Source organism: Lithobates pipiens, unplaced genomic scaffold, assembly GCF_037356315.1.
Source record: "Lithobates pipiens isolate NorthernLeopardFrog02 unplaced genomic scaffold, aLitPip1_a1.2 Scaffold_1, whole genome shotgun sequence".
Classification (NCBI taxonomy): Eukaryota; Metazoa; Chordata; class Amphibia; order Anura; family Ranidae; genus Lithobates; species Lithobates pipiens.
The window spans coordinates 129,294,538-129,309,111 of NW_027507685.1; the positions used below are offsets into that span (position 1 = coordinate 129,294,538).

The 14,574-nt window shown below is 40.0% G+C and overlaps 1 protein-coding gene across 1 annotated transcript in view; it reads right to left on the reverse strand.

The window, feature by feature from the left end:
- Nucleotides 1-11,329, reverse strand: part of LOC143974912 (ficolin-2-like) — a 78,630-nt gene extending 67,301 nt beyond the window's left edge. Inside the window, exon 1 of the mRNA XM_077476712.1 lies at nucleotides 11,203-11,329. Coding sequence (XP_077332838.1) covers nucleotides 11,203-11,293 — 91 coding nt within the window. The 5' untranslated portion in view covers nucleotides 11,294-11,329. The remainder of the gene's footprint in view (nucleotides 1-11,202) is intronic.
- Between the last annotated feature and the right edge of the window lie 3,245 nt (nucleotides 11,330-14,574).

Here is a 14,574-nt window from a genome sequence, read left to right on the forward strand (position 1 = left end):
TACTTGAATCTGAACCTGCACCTTAAACCTGAACCTATACCTCTTGTTACTTTGTACCCTTGCCTTGCAGGCTGATCCTGTCCACCTTCTCCCTGTCCTGTTCTCTCCTTGCCCCATCTGCTGATCTCCCATTGATGACCCTGGCCTGGTTACTGTTACGATTCTGGTATTCCCCATCTATTGTATATGCCTGTTTGATTGTTGTTATTTGTGGGTCTCTGTCTGGTAGTTGGATTGTTGTGCACTGTGCTGTATTGGAGGTGTTTGTATCTATATTCACTTACTTTAATAAATTACATTACTTCACTTTACATGTGTTTGGTTCCCTCTGTTGCTGTCCACACAGTTCTGGTCACACCTGTTCATGATAGAACCCCTTATCAGGATCCCTAATCTATAAAAGGAGTTATTCCTGCGCCTAATCAGGAAAAAATCTAGTTTTTGTACCGCTGTGCACACTGAAAATGGGGTACTTGAACCCCTATTACAGGATAAAGAAGGCAAGGAGTAGTGTTGCGCAGTACTAAGTTGGGAGATTTAGCCTAAAAGGTAAAAAGATTCTATAAGCAACACAGTTATTAGGAAATAAGTGTACTATCGCCCAGACTGAAAGGGTGGTGTATAAGAGGCCAGAATTGGCAAAATAGTATAAAATAATAGTGCTGGACAATGAATAGGTCCGTGTGAATATCTCTTACATCACAAAGTGAATTAAATAATATACATGAAGCAATCAGCAAAATAGATAGTGATTATTGATGCGATATGTTAAAATTAACAAAATCGCATAGGAAGTACCAGTGCTAAACAGTAAATAAGTCTGTGAAAATATCTACTACACCATTAGATAAAACCAATATACATAAAACAGTCGCTAACTCAATAAATAAATTTTGTGAAAAAATGGTTGATTGTGGCTAACAAAAATCGCATAAAGTGCCAGTGCCAGGAAAGGTTATAAAATGAATACGTGTAGGTGTAAGGGGACACCCATATCTCGAGCACACAGGACCACGTGGGATATAGTCACCATCACCACTACTACCACCGATTATATCGCTACCCCATAGTGCACATAAATCCAAACACCAGCACCATATGCGATTTTCTTGTTATATGCGATTTTGGATATAATCGCCACCAGTTGTCGCACAATCTTGAATGGACACATCTTGATATATGTGATTGTGCAATTTTTATAATTGCTTTTGTTTGTTTATACAGCTTTTAAATCACTGTGCACACCTGTTGTGATCATTTTTAGAGAGATTTTACTCTTTCCCCTTTTTTTGGTTATGTGTTTTGTACTTTTATTTTCCTTTTGCTAATGTTGCACAATTGTATTTGCTTCACTGTACTTACACGATTTATTATACGGTAGAAAGACACCTACACGTATTCATTTTATAACCTTTCCTGGCACTGGCACTTTATGCGATTTTTGTTAGCCACAATCAACCATTTTTTCACAAAATGTATTTATTGAGTTAGCGACTGTTTTATGTATATTGGTTTTATCTAATGGTGTAGTAGATATTTTCACAGACTTATTTACTGTTTAGCACTGGTACTTCCTATGCGATTTTGTTAATTTTAACATATCGCATCAATAATCACTATCTATTTTGCTGATTGCTTCATGTATATTATTTAATTCACTTTGTGATGTAAGAGATATTCACACGGACCTATTCATTGTCCAGCACTATTATTTTATACTATTTTGCCAATTCTGGCCTCTTATACACCACCCTTTCAGTCTGGGCGATAGTACACTTATTTCCTAATAACTGTGTTGCTTATAGAATCTATTGGCCTTTTAGGCTAAATCTCCCAACTTAGTACTGCGCAACACTACTCCTTGCCTTCTTTATCCTGTAATAGGGGTTCAAGTACCCCATTTTCAGTGTGTGCAGCGGTACAAAAACTAGATTTTTTCCTGATTAGGCGCAGGAATAACTCCTTTTACACTTATTCTGATACCTATCTTGACCCATTCTTGCAGCCATCATGGATGTTTTTTCATTTTTAGATAAAAGACAGGTTAATTTGGGAGAGGTTTTTAATGTAACTACACCTACCAACAAAAGCAGCGACCTTGAAAGCCTAATGAGGAAACTAGGGCACAATATGGAGAAGAAGGTTAGTCTATGGTGGGACATCACCACCTTTGAACAATATCTCAAAGATGGGATTGTCCGCAGACACCTGAGATGGGATGTCATACCAAACGACAGACTGACAGATCAGGAATCAATCGATGATTGGTTCAAATTTTTTAATGGAAAAGGTTTAGAACTTCTAATGTTCCTACTTGATAGAAAGAAGAAAAAACAAAAAATGATGAAGTCACGTGACCGTGACGAACACGCGTCGGGACGCTACCGGAAGTGACGCAATCGAGCTCGAGGCTCGTTTATACCCCACACACAAGTTCTATATGTTTGTGAGTATTCTATTCATTGTATTTGAATAAACTTCAATTTTGGTTCAAAATTACTACGCTATGGGGCTCCCTTCCTCCTTATCTGTTTAACCCCTCACATAATACCCAACCGCCAAGGTAACCCACCCCCCCACGCTGAGTACTGCTGAGCGACCATTTGAGGAGACCAGCACGACGCAATAGGCAGGAGACGCCAGGATTTGGGGACACAGGAACAGGACCTCGAGGGATAAGGATTACCAGGAATCCTGAGGATATATATGTTATATGCTGTTACCTTACAGCTGTAAGATAAGGGGACACCCATATCTCGAGCACACAGGACCACGTGGGATATAGTCACCATCACCACTACTACCACCGATTATATCGCTACCCCATAGTGCACATAAATCCAAACACCAGCACCATATGCGATTTTCTTGTTATATGCGATTTTGGATATAATCGCCACCAGTTGTCGCACAATCTTGAATGGACACATCTTGATATATGTGATTGTGCAATTTTTATAATTGCTTTTGTTTGTTTATACAGCTTTTAAATCACTGTGCACACCTGTTGTGATCATTTTTAGAGAGATTTTACTCTTTCCCCTTTTTTTGGTTATGTGTTTTGTACTTTTATTTTCCTTTTGCTAATTTTGCACAATTGTATTTGCTTCACTGTACTTACACGATTTATTATACGGTAGAAAGACACCTACACGTATTCATTTTATAACCTTTCCTGGCACTGGCACTTTATGCGATTTTTGTTAGCCACAATCAACCATTTTTTCACAAAATGTATTTATTGAGTTAGCGACTGTTTTATGTATATTGGTTTTATCTAATGGTGTAGTAGATATTTTCACAGACTTATTTACTGTTTAGCACTGGTACTTCCTATGCGATTTTGTTAATTTTAACATATCGCATCAATAATCACTATCTATTTTGCTGATTGCTTCATGTATATTATTTAATTCACTTTGTGATGTAAGAGATATTCACATGGACCTATTCATTGTCCAGCACTATTATTTTATACTATTTTGCCAATTCTGGCCTCTTATACACCACCCTTTCAGTCTGGGCGATAGTACACTTATTTCCTAATAACTGTGTTGCTTATAGAATCTATTGACCTTTTAGGCTAAATCTCCCAACTTAGTACTGCGCAACACTACTCCTTGCCTTCAGGATCCCTAAACTACTTAAAGACTTTTCCACATTCAAACTTCTGACCAATTTGCAGATCAACTTCTCAAAATCTGACTCCTTGAACGTCTCATTGTCACAGGATATCTTTAATCAATGTCAGTCCAACTTCCCATTTTTAATGGAGTGAAATATGATCACATACCTAGTCATCCAATTACCCTCTAAACTTGCGGACTTATAAGCTAAAAACGTTCTCCCGTTATTGCAAAATGTACATCGCAACCGAAAGTCATGGTCCACTGGCCTGTTCTCCTGGTTTTGGTAGGGCAGCAATCGTGAAAATGGATATCCTACTGATAATACTATACCCACTACAAACTATACAGATAAAACTTCCAAATACATTTTTCACTTCATTCTGGAGGGCCTGTACCGCCTTTTTATGGGGCACTTCTCGTCCCAGATTGAGTTATTCCCAAACTAAAAGGAAGCATAGGCCTCCCAGATATCTTACAATACCACCAAGCGCGTGAACTAGCTAGAATTGACTGGAATGTTAATTTCAAAGCCAAAACATGGGTACAATTGGAACATGCGATGACACCTTCTCCCTTACACCCCTGGATTACCAGCAGGCATACCCCATTATCATGTAAAGTACATAAGTAACATTCAGAGAAGCCTGCTGTAAAAATAAAATAAAATTCTGTCTATCCCAGGCCCCTGTCACACCTATTTGCCAAAATCCGGACTTCCCACCAGGTATGTCCGCCTCTTTTATCCTAGACGTCTGGCCATATTCCGCTATCCACACAGAACAATTTTTTCACAGAGGCCGTCTTCTCACCCTGCAATCATTCTCTTCGCAGATGATAAATAAGTCATTCCCATTCTGGACTTACACCCAAATTCAACACTTTCTTGACAGATCCCAACCGGGAACCAACTGGTCCTGACAGCTTACACCATTCCAATCAATATGTTTAAGACAAGAACCCCAAAGACACCTAATCTCTGACATATATGATATGCTCTTCCTCGATCATGACCCTAATGCTAGTGCAGCAAACTGCAGGAGAGAACAAGAGCTATCCTTAGAGTTCACCAAACCCGAATGGGAAAATATCTCCACATATATTCACAAGGGGACAGTAAATGTCCACACGCAAGAAAACTGATTCAACAATTTTCCAGATGGTATAGGACTCCCCTTAAACTATATAAGATCTCACCTACAACCTCCCCCAGTGCTGGCGTTGTAGTGAAGAGTTGGGATTGCTTTTGCACATTTGGCGGTCCTGCCCTCAAATCCAACCATTCTGGACAGAAGTCCATCCTCTCACCAATCAAATTACCACTTTTGCTTTAGAGTATTCTCCGGCACAATTCCTGCTGCACCACTCCACAATGCCAAGAAAGACATACCTATGCTCCTTAGCCTTGCATCTTGTGAATGTGGCCAGGTTGTGCATCCCAGCCCGATGGCGATCACTGGATCCCCCGACTATTGCTGACTGGTTTCAACGAAGAACAAAAATCGAAGAAATGGAGGAACTTGTCCACCAAGCAAAAGATACCTCCTCTAAATTCTTGAGCATGTGGTCCTGTTGGAAACATTTCATCACGACTTATGAATACAAGAAGCACCTACCATAGCTATCTACCCAAACCTCGGACGGGAAAGAAGACTTTTTTTACCCTTACCTTCAAAGACCACTTACGACGCCAACACACCCATCTCACCCATTACTCCCTTGCTAGTACCTCTCCCCCCCCCCCCCCCCCTTGTTTTTTTATCCTTACATCTTCCCTCCTAAGTGTGCAATCTCAACCCACAAAGGAGCAATGAGTGTCTTACCTTAGGCCAAAAGACCCCCATTTGCGATAAGCCTGATATATATGCTACACTATGGGCCTTTGAACAAGGGAATTCTCCTTATACTTCACTTTATCTTATTATGTTTTGGGTTGCTTGTTATACTCAACCAATTCAATACCTTGTAACAGGATTACTAGATGTATGACACTAGTGCCATTGTGTGTGTTTCATACTACACCTTACAAATACATTAGCAGGATTCTGCTCACTGCTCTTTGTTCTTACAGCACCCACAACCACGTTTATTGCTGTATACTTTCCATTAAAACACAATAAAAATTGATAGAAAAATAAAATAAAAATAACAATATTATTCGGAATACCATGGGTTTATTTGCTAACCAAAAAAAAAAAAAATTCTAAAAAGTACCCATTGTTTTAAATCAAACCTTTGGGGATGGAAACCTGGGAATTGCCATTGTGTCATGGTTATGCAGTAATGTGTGTCTGTCAGCTCACCTTTCCGCCTGTGTTCACCTTTAGAGGCCAGCCACCCTCACCTGACTGTTTATATAATCTACCCTCTAGACATGTGCAAAAGAAAAAAATTAGTTTTGTTTCGTTTCGTTTTAATTTGTTAATTAATTAATTTTGTTTAGTTATATTCATTAAATTAGTTTTCGGATTTCGTTTCGTTTTCTACCGAATTCGAAAAATAGGTCGCATTTGAAAATATTTCTACCGAATTTGAAATGATTTCAACATGATTAGAAAATTATTTCAACCACATTCGAAACTATTTCAACCGGATTAGAAAATATTTTGCGACCCAAATTTAGGACCATGTATCTCGGGTTTACTTGGTGCTAGAACCCCCAAATTTGTGGCACTCGTGGCAGGTCACGTGGCACTCGTGGCAGGTGTCGGGGCAAGTGGACAATACACAACTTGTGGCATTTCACGTGGCAAATGGACAATACACAACTTGTGGCAGGTGAGTGGCAAGTGGATAAATACAATACACAACTTGTGGCAAGTGGACAATGACATACAGCATATGCACTTGCCTTGTGATCGACATCTGTGTCTTCTTCAATCAGGCATGCTGACAACTTCATTGATACCATAAATTTAAATGAAATAAGATGTGTGTGTTTTTTTTGCACTGGTACACTGCAAGTATGAAAAGTTGATGTGACAGATATATATAAGTAACTAACCATCTTCCAAAATTTCTAATTCAAATAGAAAAGATTAGAACAGAATAGAAAAAATAAATAAAATAGAAAGAATATACAACCATCTATATATATATATATATATAAAACCATCTTCAGAAATTCACATTTAGTATATAATGATTTTGACTTAGAATATAAAAGAATATAAAAGAATAGACTGGAAAAACAATAGAACAGAATAAAATATAATATATTCTATTCTGTTCTATTGTTTGATTTTCTATTTTATTATAATCTTTTCTATCCAAATTTAAAATTAATTAATTAAAAAATTTAAATTCATACTATTCGAAATTCAAATTTATTCTATTTGAAATTAGAATTTTAGAAGATGGCTGTATATTCTTTCTATTTTATTCTATTAAATTATATTTTTTTCTAATCTGTTCTATTTGAATTAGAAATTTTAGAAGATGGTTAGTTACTTACTTATATATATCTGTCACATCAACTTCTCATACTTGCAGTGTACCAGTGCAAAAAAACACACAAATCTTATTTCATTTATATTTATCACATCAATGAAGTTGTCGGCATGCCTGATTGAAGAAGTCACGGATGTCGATCGCAAGGCAACTACATATGCTGTATGTCATTGTCCACTTGCCATGTCACCTGCCACAAGTTGTGTATTGTCCACTTGCCACATCACCTGCCACAAGTTGTGTATTGTCCACTTGCCATGACACCTGCCACGAGTGCCACGTGACCGGCCACGAGTGCCATGTGACCTGCCACGAGTGCCACATGACCAAGTTGTGGTTGTCCACTTGCCACTTCACCTGCCACAAGTTGGTTCCTAGCACCAAGTGACCGTGAGATATGGACAATATGTCAAGTACTTTTCTGCAGCAGAGAATTACATTTTACGACCCGAATTTGGGGCCCTGTAACTCGGGGTCACTTAAAGCTAGAAACCCCAAATTTGAAGATGTTGCAGTGCTGGTTCTACTGTGTTTGCATACCAAATTTGGGGTTTCTAGCTATAAGTAGCCCCAGGATATTTGGCCCCAAATTCAGGTCACAAAATGTAATTTTTCAAATTTGATTCGAATTTTGTTTGAATTCGTTAGCACTGTAATTCGGTAATTCAGATGCATCCGAATGTCCGAATAATGAAAATTCGTCCGAATTTACATTTGGAACGAAGCGAAATGCACATGTCGACTACCCTCAGCATAGCTCCACCCCGGCCTCTAATTAGGAACACTATATTAACCTTGGCATTGCTAGCCAACCTTGCCACTCAACCATTGTGTATTCATTGTGTGTTTGGCTTCCTGTTTCCTGCTTGCCGTGTGCTCTTCGTTTGTCTCTGTTACTGACCTTGGCGTGTTCTCGACTATCCCTGTTTGCCTGTGATCCTGAACCTTTGGCGTGTACTCTGTTGTTCCTGTCTGCTAGTCATCCTGACCACTACCTTATCCCTTTACTATCCTTGTTGTTCCAGCCTGCTGCTTCCTTCTCCTGTAGTCTACCGTGAGCGTGAGCTGGGAGACCCTAGGGGCCACGACCTGGAGCCAGACTGCAACGCAGTCCATCCTCAACACTAGAGGCTCTGGTGAACACCTGCTGGCTCTTAGACTCCACGCCCTGGGGAATCTAGGCTCTAGCACCCACTGGGATCTGTGTTATTGATCCAGTAGACCTGCTTCCTGAACCTCCCAGGGTTCAACCCGCAGCATTCAGCCCTAGGGTCCACTACTTTAGCGGTGCACTCCTGACTCCTACAGAGTGCATCTGTCACCTGGTCTCAGGTGACCTGAAACATTGTTTACTTGGCACCAATAATACTGGACTGGGCCATTCTGCTCCCATCTCAGATATTTTTTTACTGTTTTTCTTAATGGACTCAAAATATATATTTTTCAGACTTTAAAGGGTCTTTAAAGGGAATTCTGGTTTAATGATTATCTGATATTTAGCATTATTGCTGACTGCATTGTACAGATAGCCACCAGAGGAAAAATCTAAAAAAATTACAAAATTACAAGCACCCCTCTTATCACTACCCTTACCTGTTATCCCAATCCCTAACCTTACAGCTAACCCTAACACTGTATCTGCTCACCTTTTCCCTAGTATAATCCTAACTCCAGTCAACCAAATCCTCAATGCTAACATTTGAACTTCACACTATGTTCATCCTTGTGTTTAAACCTTGAACCTCACCATAGCCCATAACCATAATTAAAAATCTCCTAAAAATTCAGTGTAATCTTTAAAGCCTACGTCCATGCTTGCTTTCACTTTATATAGTTTGTTTGGCCAAGCTGGCCCAAATGTATTATTTTGTTTGGTAATTGATGCCGATGCAGTCAGCATTGTATAATGGTATGTAGCATCAGCCACATACAGTATACAGTGCTGTGTTCTGGCAGCGGGATGGGGAATTGCTACCTGCTGTCAGAACAAAATTGAGTTGAAAGCCTTGTATTTTTATTAGTGAATACAAGGCTTTCTCTGATTCACCTAAGTGGAAATTGTGATGTCGTCCACCTGTCTCTCCATTTCAGCCAATCTGAGGATGCCTTGTATTCATTGATAAAAAAATAAGGCATTTTGTGACTGGCTGAGCAGTACTCAGCCTTGCCTGACTTGGTTTTGTTTTGCCAGCAGATGGGAAGTCCTTGTACTGCTGTGGGACACAGTTCTGTATACTGTATGTAGCTGCTCATACAGCTCTGATATCAGCCACATCAATTAGGAAAGGAAGCAGTTAATTTGGGCCAGCCTCTTATAAACATTAAAAATGTGGTTCAAACCTTAATATTCCACCTATTCTCTCTTTTCTAGCAACATACTAACCCAACATCTAAACTCCAATCTATATGGAGTCTGAGGACTTTCCTCACCATTTCCCCTCCCTCATAATCCATAGAAATAGACTACAGCTACTGCACTTGGCCATACTGAGGCTTTATGGTTAACACACTGTAGTTCTAAGCAGTGTATGTGCACTTTAATTTTTTTTATTTTTCCCTTTATTGTAAAAGACCTTGTATTCTTTTGTTGTTTTTTTTAAGGGCTTTTTGTTTTTGCTTTATTTTTTGGGTCTATTATCATGTTCAATTGAATCTGTTTCTGTAAGACCATGATATGCCTTGTTTAGATATTGCAATAGGTCTGACACAGATTCTCTCTATCACACTCCATATGTTCAAGGCCTCAAGAGATGTTAATCTATATGCTTTATATGTAATCTATTGCATTGTTTCTCCAATGATGTTAACTTAATGTAACAACATCAACACATGTAGGCCTGCTTTGTTAAAAACCTAAATAAAAATGATCTGATTAAAAAAAAGCCCAAACTAACCACCAACCCCCAAATTGTTATGAACTGGATAAAAACTTGTTTTTTTCGGTTTTTAATTCCCCCATAAATTAGTACAGTGTCTAAAACTCCAGCCAGAAACCTTCCTTGATTATTACTTTCACAATCCTTCTTTCCTTAATTCATGAACAAGTTTAAACAAGATGTCTAAACTCCACGCCCTACTCCTTTGATAATGATGATAATGATGATGATGATAATAATCATCATCAATATTATTATTTTTCTTATGCAATATAGTCTATATTTTAGGATATTGGAGATATGCAAATAATCCCTATATGCCTCCCTGGCCAATTGTCCATTTAATTGGTTTGTAGCACTGAAGCCTTAATAAAGAGCCATCCAAAACCATTGGTTTATAACACAGATACAGGCTAAATATAAAACCATTTATCCAAATGTCAATGCAAAACCTCTGTTTTATAGCACAGAAAAAACCTAAACATAATGTCATGTATCACACTGTTGAACCAGTGCTCCTATATTATAAACTTATAGAGCCATTCAGTACAAATTTCATAGGAAGACATAAAATTAAAATTTGCATGGCTGCACCGACTATCCTAAACACCTTGTTTTTTTAACCTTTTTCCATGTATACCTTTCGTTTGGATTTGTGCCTTAAGCCCCATACACACTATCAGATTTTCTGCAGATTTGTTCCTTCAGATTTACCAAAACCATATTAGGTCAAGCCTTAGGAGTTTCAATGTGTATGCAATCAGGCAGACCCTTGCACTACATGGTTTTGGTAAATCTGACGACAAAAATCAGCAGAAAATCTGTGTGTATGGGGCTTTAGGAAAAACATAGGCATCAACTGTGAATCCATTTTATACACTATACGTAGATCACAATAAATAAAAAATGCTATCATATATATATATATATATATATATATATATATATATATATATATATATATATATATATATATATATATATATATATATAAATATAATATACCAGCAATAAGTTAGAGCTCCTAACATATACCCATTGACAAAAGCAACAACTTTAGGTATTGATGGAAGGAGATTATAGACATAAACAAAATAAAAATACAAATAATATGGAAATACAAAAAAAATTACATTTTTACAACAGTATCAAGAAAAAAATGTATTACTAAAAAATGAAGGAAATATTTTAGTTTATGTTATGAAAACATATTTGGATTCTCCATTGAGTGATAGCTGTGGTCTACTTACCAGGACATCCCACAGTCTCGTTTTGTCCCAAAGTCTGTGCTGCATATAGCCCAATGGTGGCACAGACCACCTGCAGTAACGTTAGCTTCATGGCCACTGTGTGTCCTCTGGTTTCTGACACACATGACTCTTAATGCCTATGTTTATTCCCAACACAGAGTGTCTCAATATTTACCCACCCCAACTTCCAGTAACTTCATAGCTGGAGATCTGGTAAACAGATCACTGTAAAGTATATTTGTTCTATCAAAGGTGAAGGCAATGCTTTCATAATGATTGCCACACAGCTATACAAACATTAAATTCATTTGTTCTTTAAAAGATCCGATTCATCAAAAATAGCCATTATATGTAAATAATTTTCAGTTTTGGATAAGGAAGACAAAAGTTAGGGCAGATTAAATTGCTGTCTCTATACCCAGAGGGAAGATTCACCCTCTATTTGAAAATGATAGCAGTCCGAAAAGTTGATTTGCCACTGAAATCTATAAATAGAGGGTATATCTTCCCAAGAGGCCACCTGTTCCAGTGACAACTGTAATGCCCTGTACACACGGTCGGACTTTCCGACGGAAAATGTGCGAACGGATCATGTTGTCGGAAAATCTGATCGTGTGTGGGCTCCATCTGACTTTTTCCATTGGAATTTCCGACACACAAAGTTTGAGAGCTGGATCTAAAATTTTCGACAACAAAATCCGATCGCATAAATTCTGATCGTGTGTAGACAAGTCCGACACACAAAGTGCAATGCATGCTCAGTATGAGATGGAAGCGCTCGGTCTGGTAAAACTACCATTCCTAATAGATGTAGCACATTCGTCACGCTGCAATGTTAAAAATTGTTTAATGCAGCACATTCTCCTTTTCTTTATAATGCTAGAAGAATGAAGTTGTTTTGCTGCTCATATTCACACAGACTTCTCACAAACTTCTTTCTTTAATCTTTCTCCTTATTTCAGGAATATAATATTTTTATTCAACATATGTCCCGAATCATTTTTTTAGTTTTGTTTTAACCACTTCAGGACCGCCGTATTGCCAATGTACGTCAACACAATGGCACAGGCAGGCACAATCACGTAAATGTACGTGAATGCCTTCTAGCGGGTGGGGGGTCCGATCGGACCCCCTCCGGCTAGATACGGCGGTCCCTTTCGGTGCCGGAGCGATCGGCGATGAGGGGATGGCCGTTGGTTTCCGCCCATCCCCTCTCGATCGCTCCTGGTCAGTGACGAACTTCCTCCCCTGTGAAAATGTAAACACAGGAGGAGGAAGTGATGTCACACTCCTCGTGGCGGTCTTTTTGAACCGGACAGCGAGGAGTGAAGACGTCCAAGTAAGTGCACCAACAGTCCACTGACACATAGGTACACACAGGCACACATTTCACCCCAGTCACCCCCCGATCGGCCCCCCGCCCCCCCCCCCCAGTCACAATGTCACTAATGCAGTGTTCATTTATTTATTGATCACTACATTTAGTGTCAGTTGTGACTGTAAAAAGTGTCAGGGCAGCTAGTGTTAGGCCCCTTTAGGTCCAGGGTAGCCCCCTACCCCCCCTAATAAAGGTTTAACCCCTTGATTGCCCTCCCAGTTAACCCTTTCACCCTCTTTTACCAGTGTCACTAAGCGATCGTTTTTCTGATCGCTGCAATAGTGTCACTGGTCCCGCTAGGAAGCTAGTTTTTTTTTAGGTTCAACGCCAGGTTTTTATACCGTTAGGTACCCCGATATATAACCTAATAAAGGTTTTAACCCTTTGATTGCCCCTAGAGTTAACCCTTTCACCAGCGATCGCTGCATTGTGTCACTGGTGACGCTGGTTAGCCAGTTAGTTATTTAGTTATTTAGGTTCCCCGTCAGGTTTTTATAAAGCTTCAGGTACCCCCATATAAATACCCAATAAAGGTTTTAACCCCTGATTGCCCTTAGTTAACCCTTTCACCAGTGATCACCGTATAAGTGTTACGGGTGACGCTGGTTAGGTAGTTCGCTTTTTATAGCATCAGGGCACCCGCCATTTATTACCTAATAAAGGTTTAACCACCTGATCACCCGGCGGGTGATATAAATTTGGTTTTAGGGTCAGAAAGGGTCTGCGTCGCCCCAGGCAGTGCTAGGTTAGTGCCAGCACCGCTAACACCCACGCGCAAAGCATACACCTCCCTTAGTGGTATAGTATCCGAACAGATCAATATCTGATCTGATCAGATCTATACTAGCGTGCCCAGCAATTTAGGGTTCTAAAAAAACGCATTGTTAGCAGGATCAATCCAGATACCTGCTAGCACCTGCGTTTTGCCCCTCTGCCCAGCCCAGCCCAGCCCACCCAAGTGCAGTATCGATCGATCACTGTCACTTACAAAACACAACACACATAACTGCAGCGTTCGCAGAGTCAGGCCTGATCCCGGCGATCGCTAACAGTTTTTTTTTGTAGCGCTTTATACAGTCGCTGACAGGCTAGGTGCTTTTTTACCTGTGAGTCTCACTACTGTACCCCTAAATTTAGAGCCCAAAATGGCAAAGCGAAGGTACACTAGTGAAGAGGCCTACACGTTTCTGAGCATGACAGATAGTGAAGAGGAAGACACTGATCTGTCAGATTCAGGCTCAGAATACGAACCTGTAGAGGACAGCGCCTCCATGTCAGATAGCTCTGACGACGAAGAAGAGGTCCCTGCTATTGTCAGGCGTACCCGACCCCGATTTTCTGATGTTGTTGAGGTGCAGGAACCGCAAGTCCCTCGTATGGAGTATAGAGCCAGTACTAGCGCCGCTCATCCTTTTGGTGAACTGGCAAGCACCAGCGGCCTAGTACACCCTGGACGTACATCCAGCACTGCAGTATCACGTGGTGACGTGGCGAGTCCCATAAGTGCAGTTCAAGCTGGCGAGGTGGCAAGCACAAGTAGTGTCCCGCTGCCACCAAGAAGAAGACAAAGACAGGCCCGTCGTACCCATAGTGCCCTTCCTGCAGAATTCGCCTATCCCAATTGGGTGCCCACCACTTCTGCAGAACCCGTACTTCCCCCATTCACTGCCCAACCCGGTATTCAGGTGGATACAGATGATTTTACGCCACTCGATTTTTATTCTCTGTATCTCACGGAAGATCTCTATAGATCTATTGTGGACCAAACCAATTTATATGCTGGTCAACGCATCGCCGCTAATCCCCAGTTGCCGTCTCTTGCCAGAGATTGGAAACCAGTTACGGTTTCCGAATTTAAGACGTTTTTGGGCCTTTCCCTCAACATGGGCACACATAAATTTATGCGGATGCGGGCTTATTGGTCCACGCATCCGGCTGACCACATGCCCGTGTTCTCTAACTCCATGTCCAGGAAACGATACGAGCAGATCTTG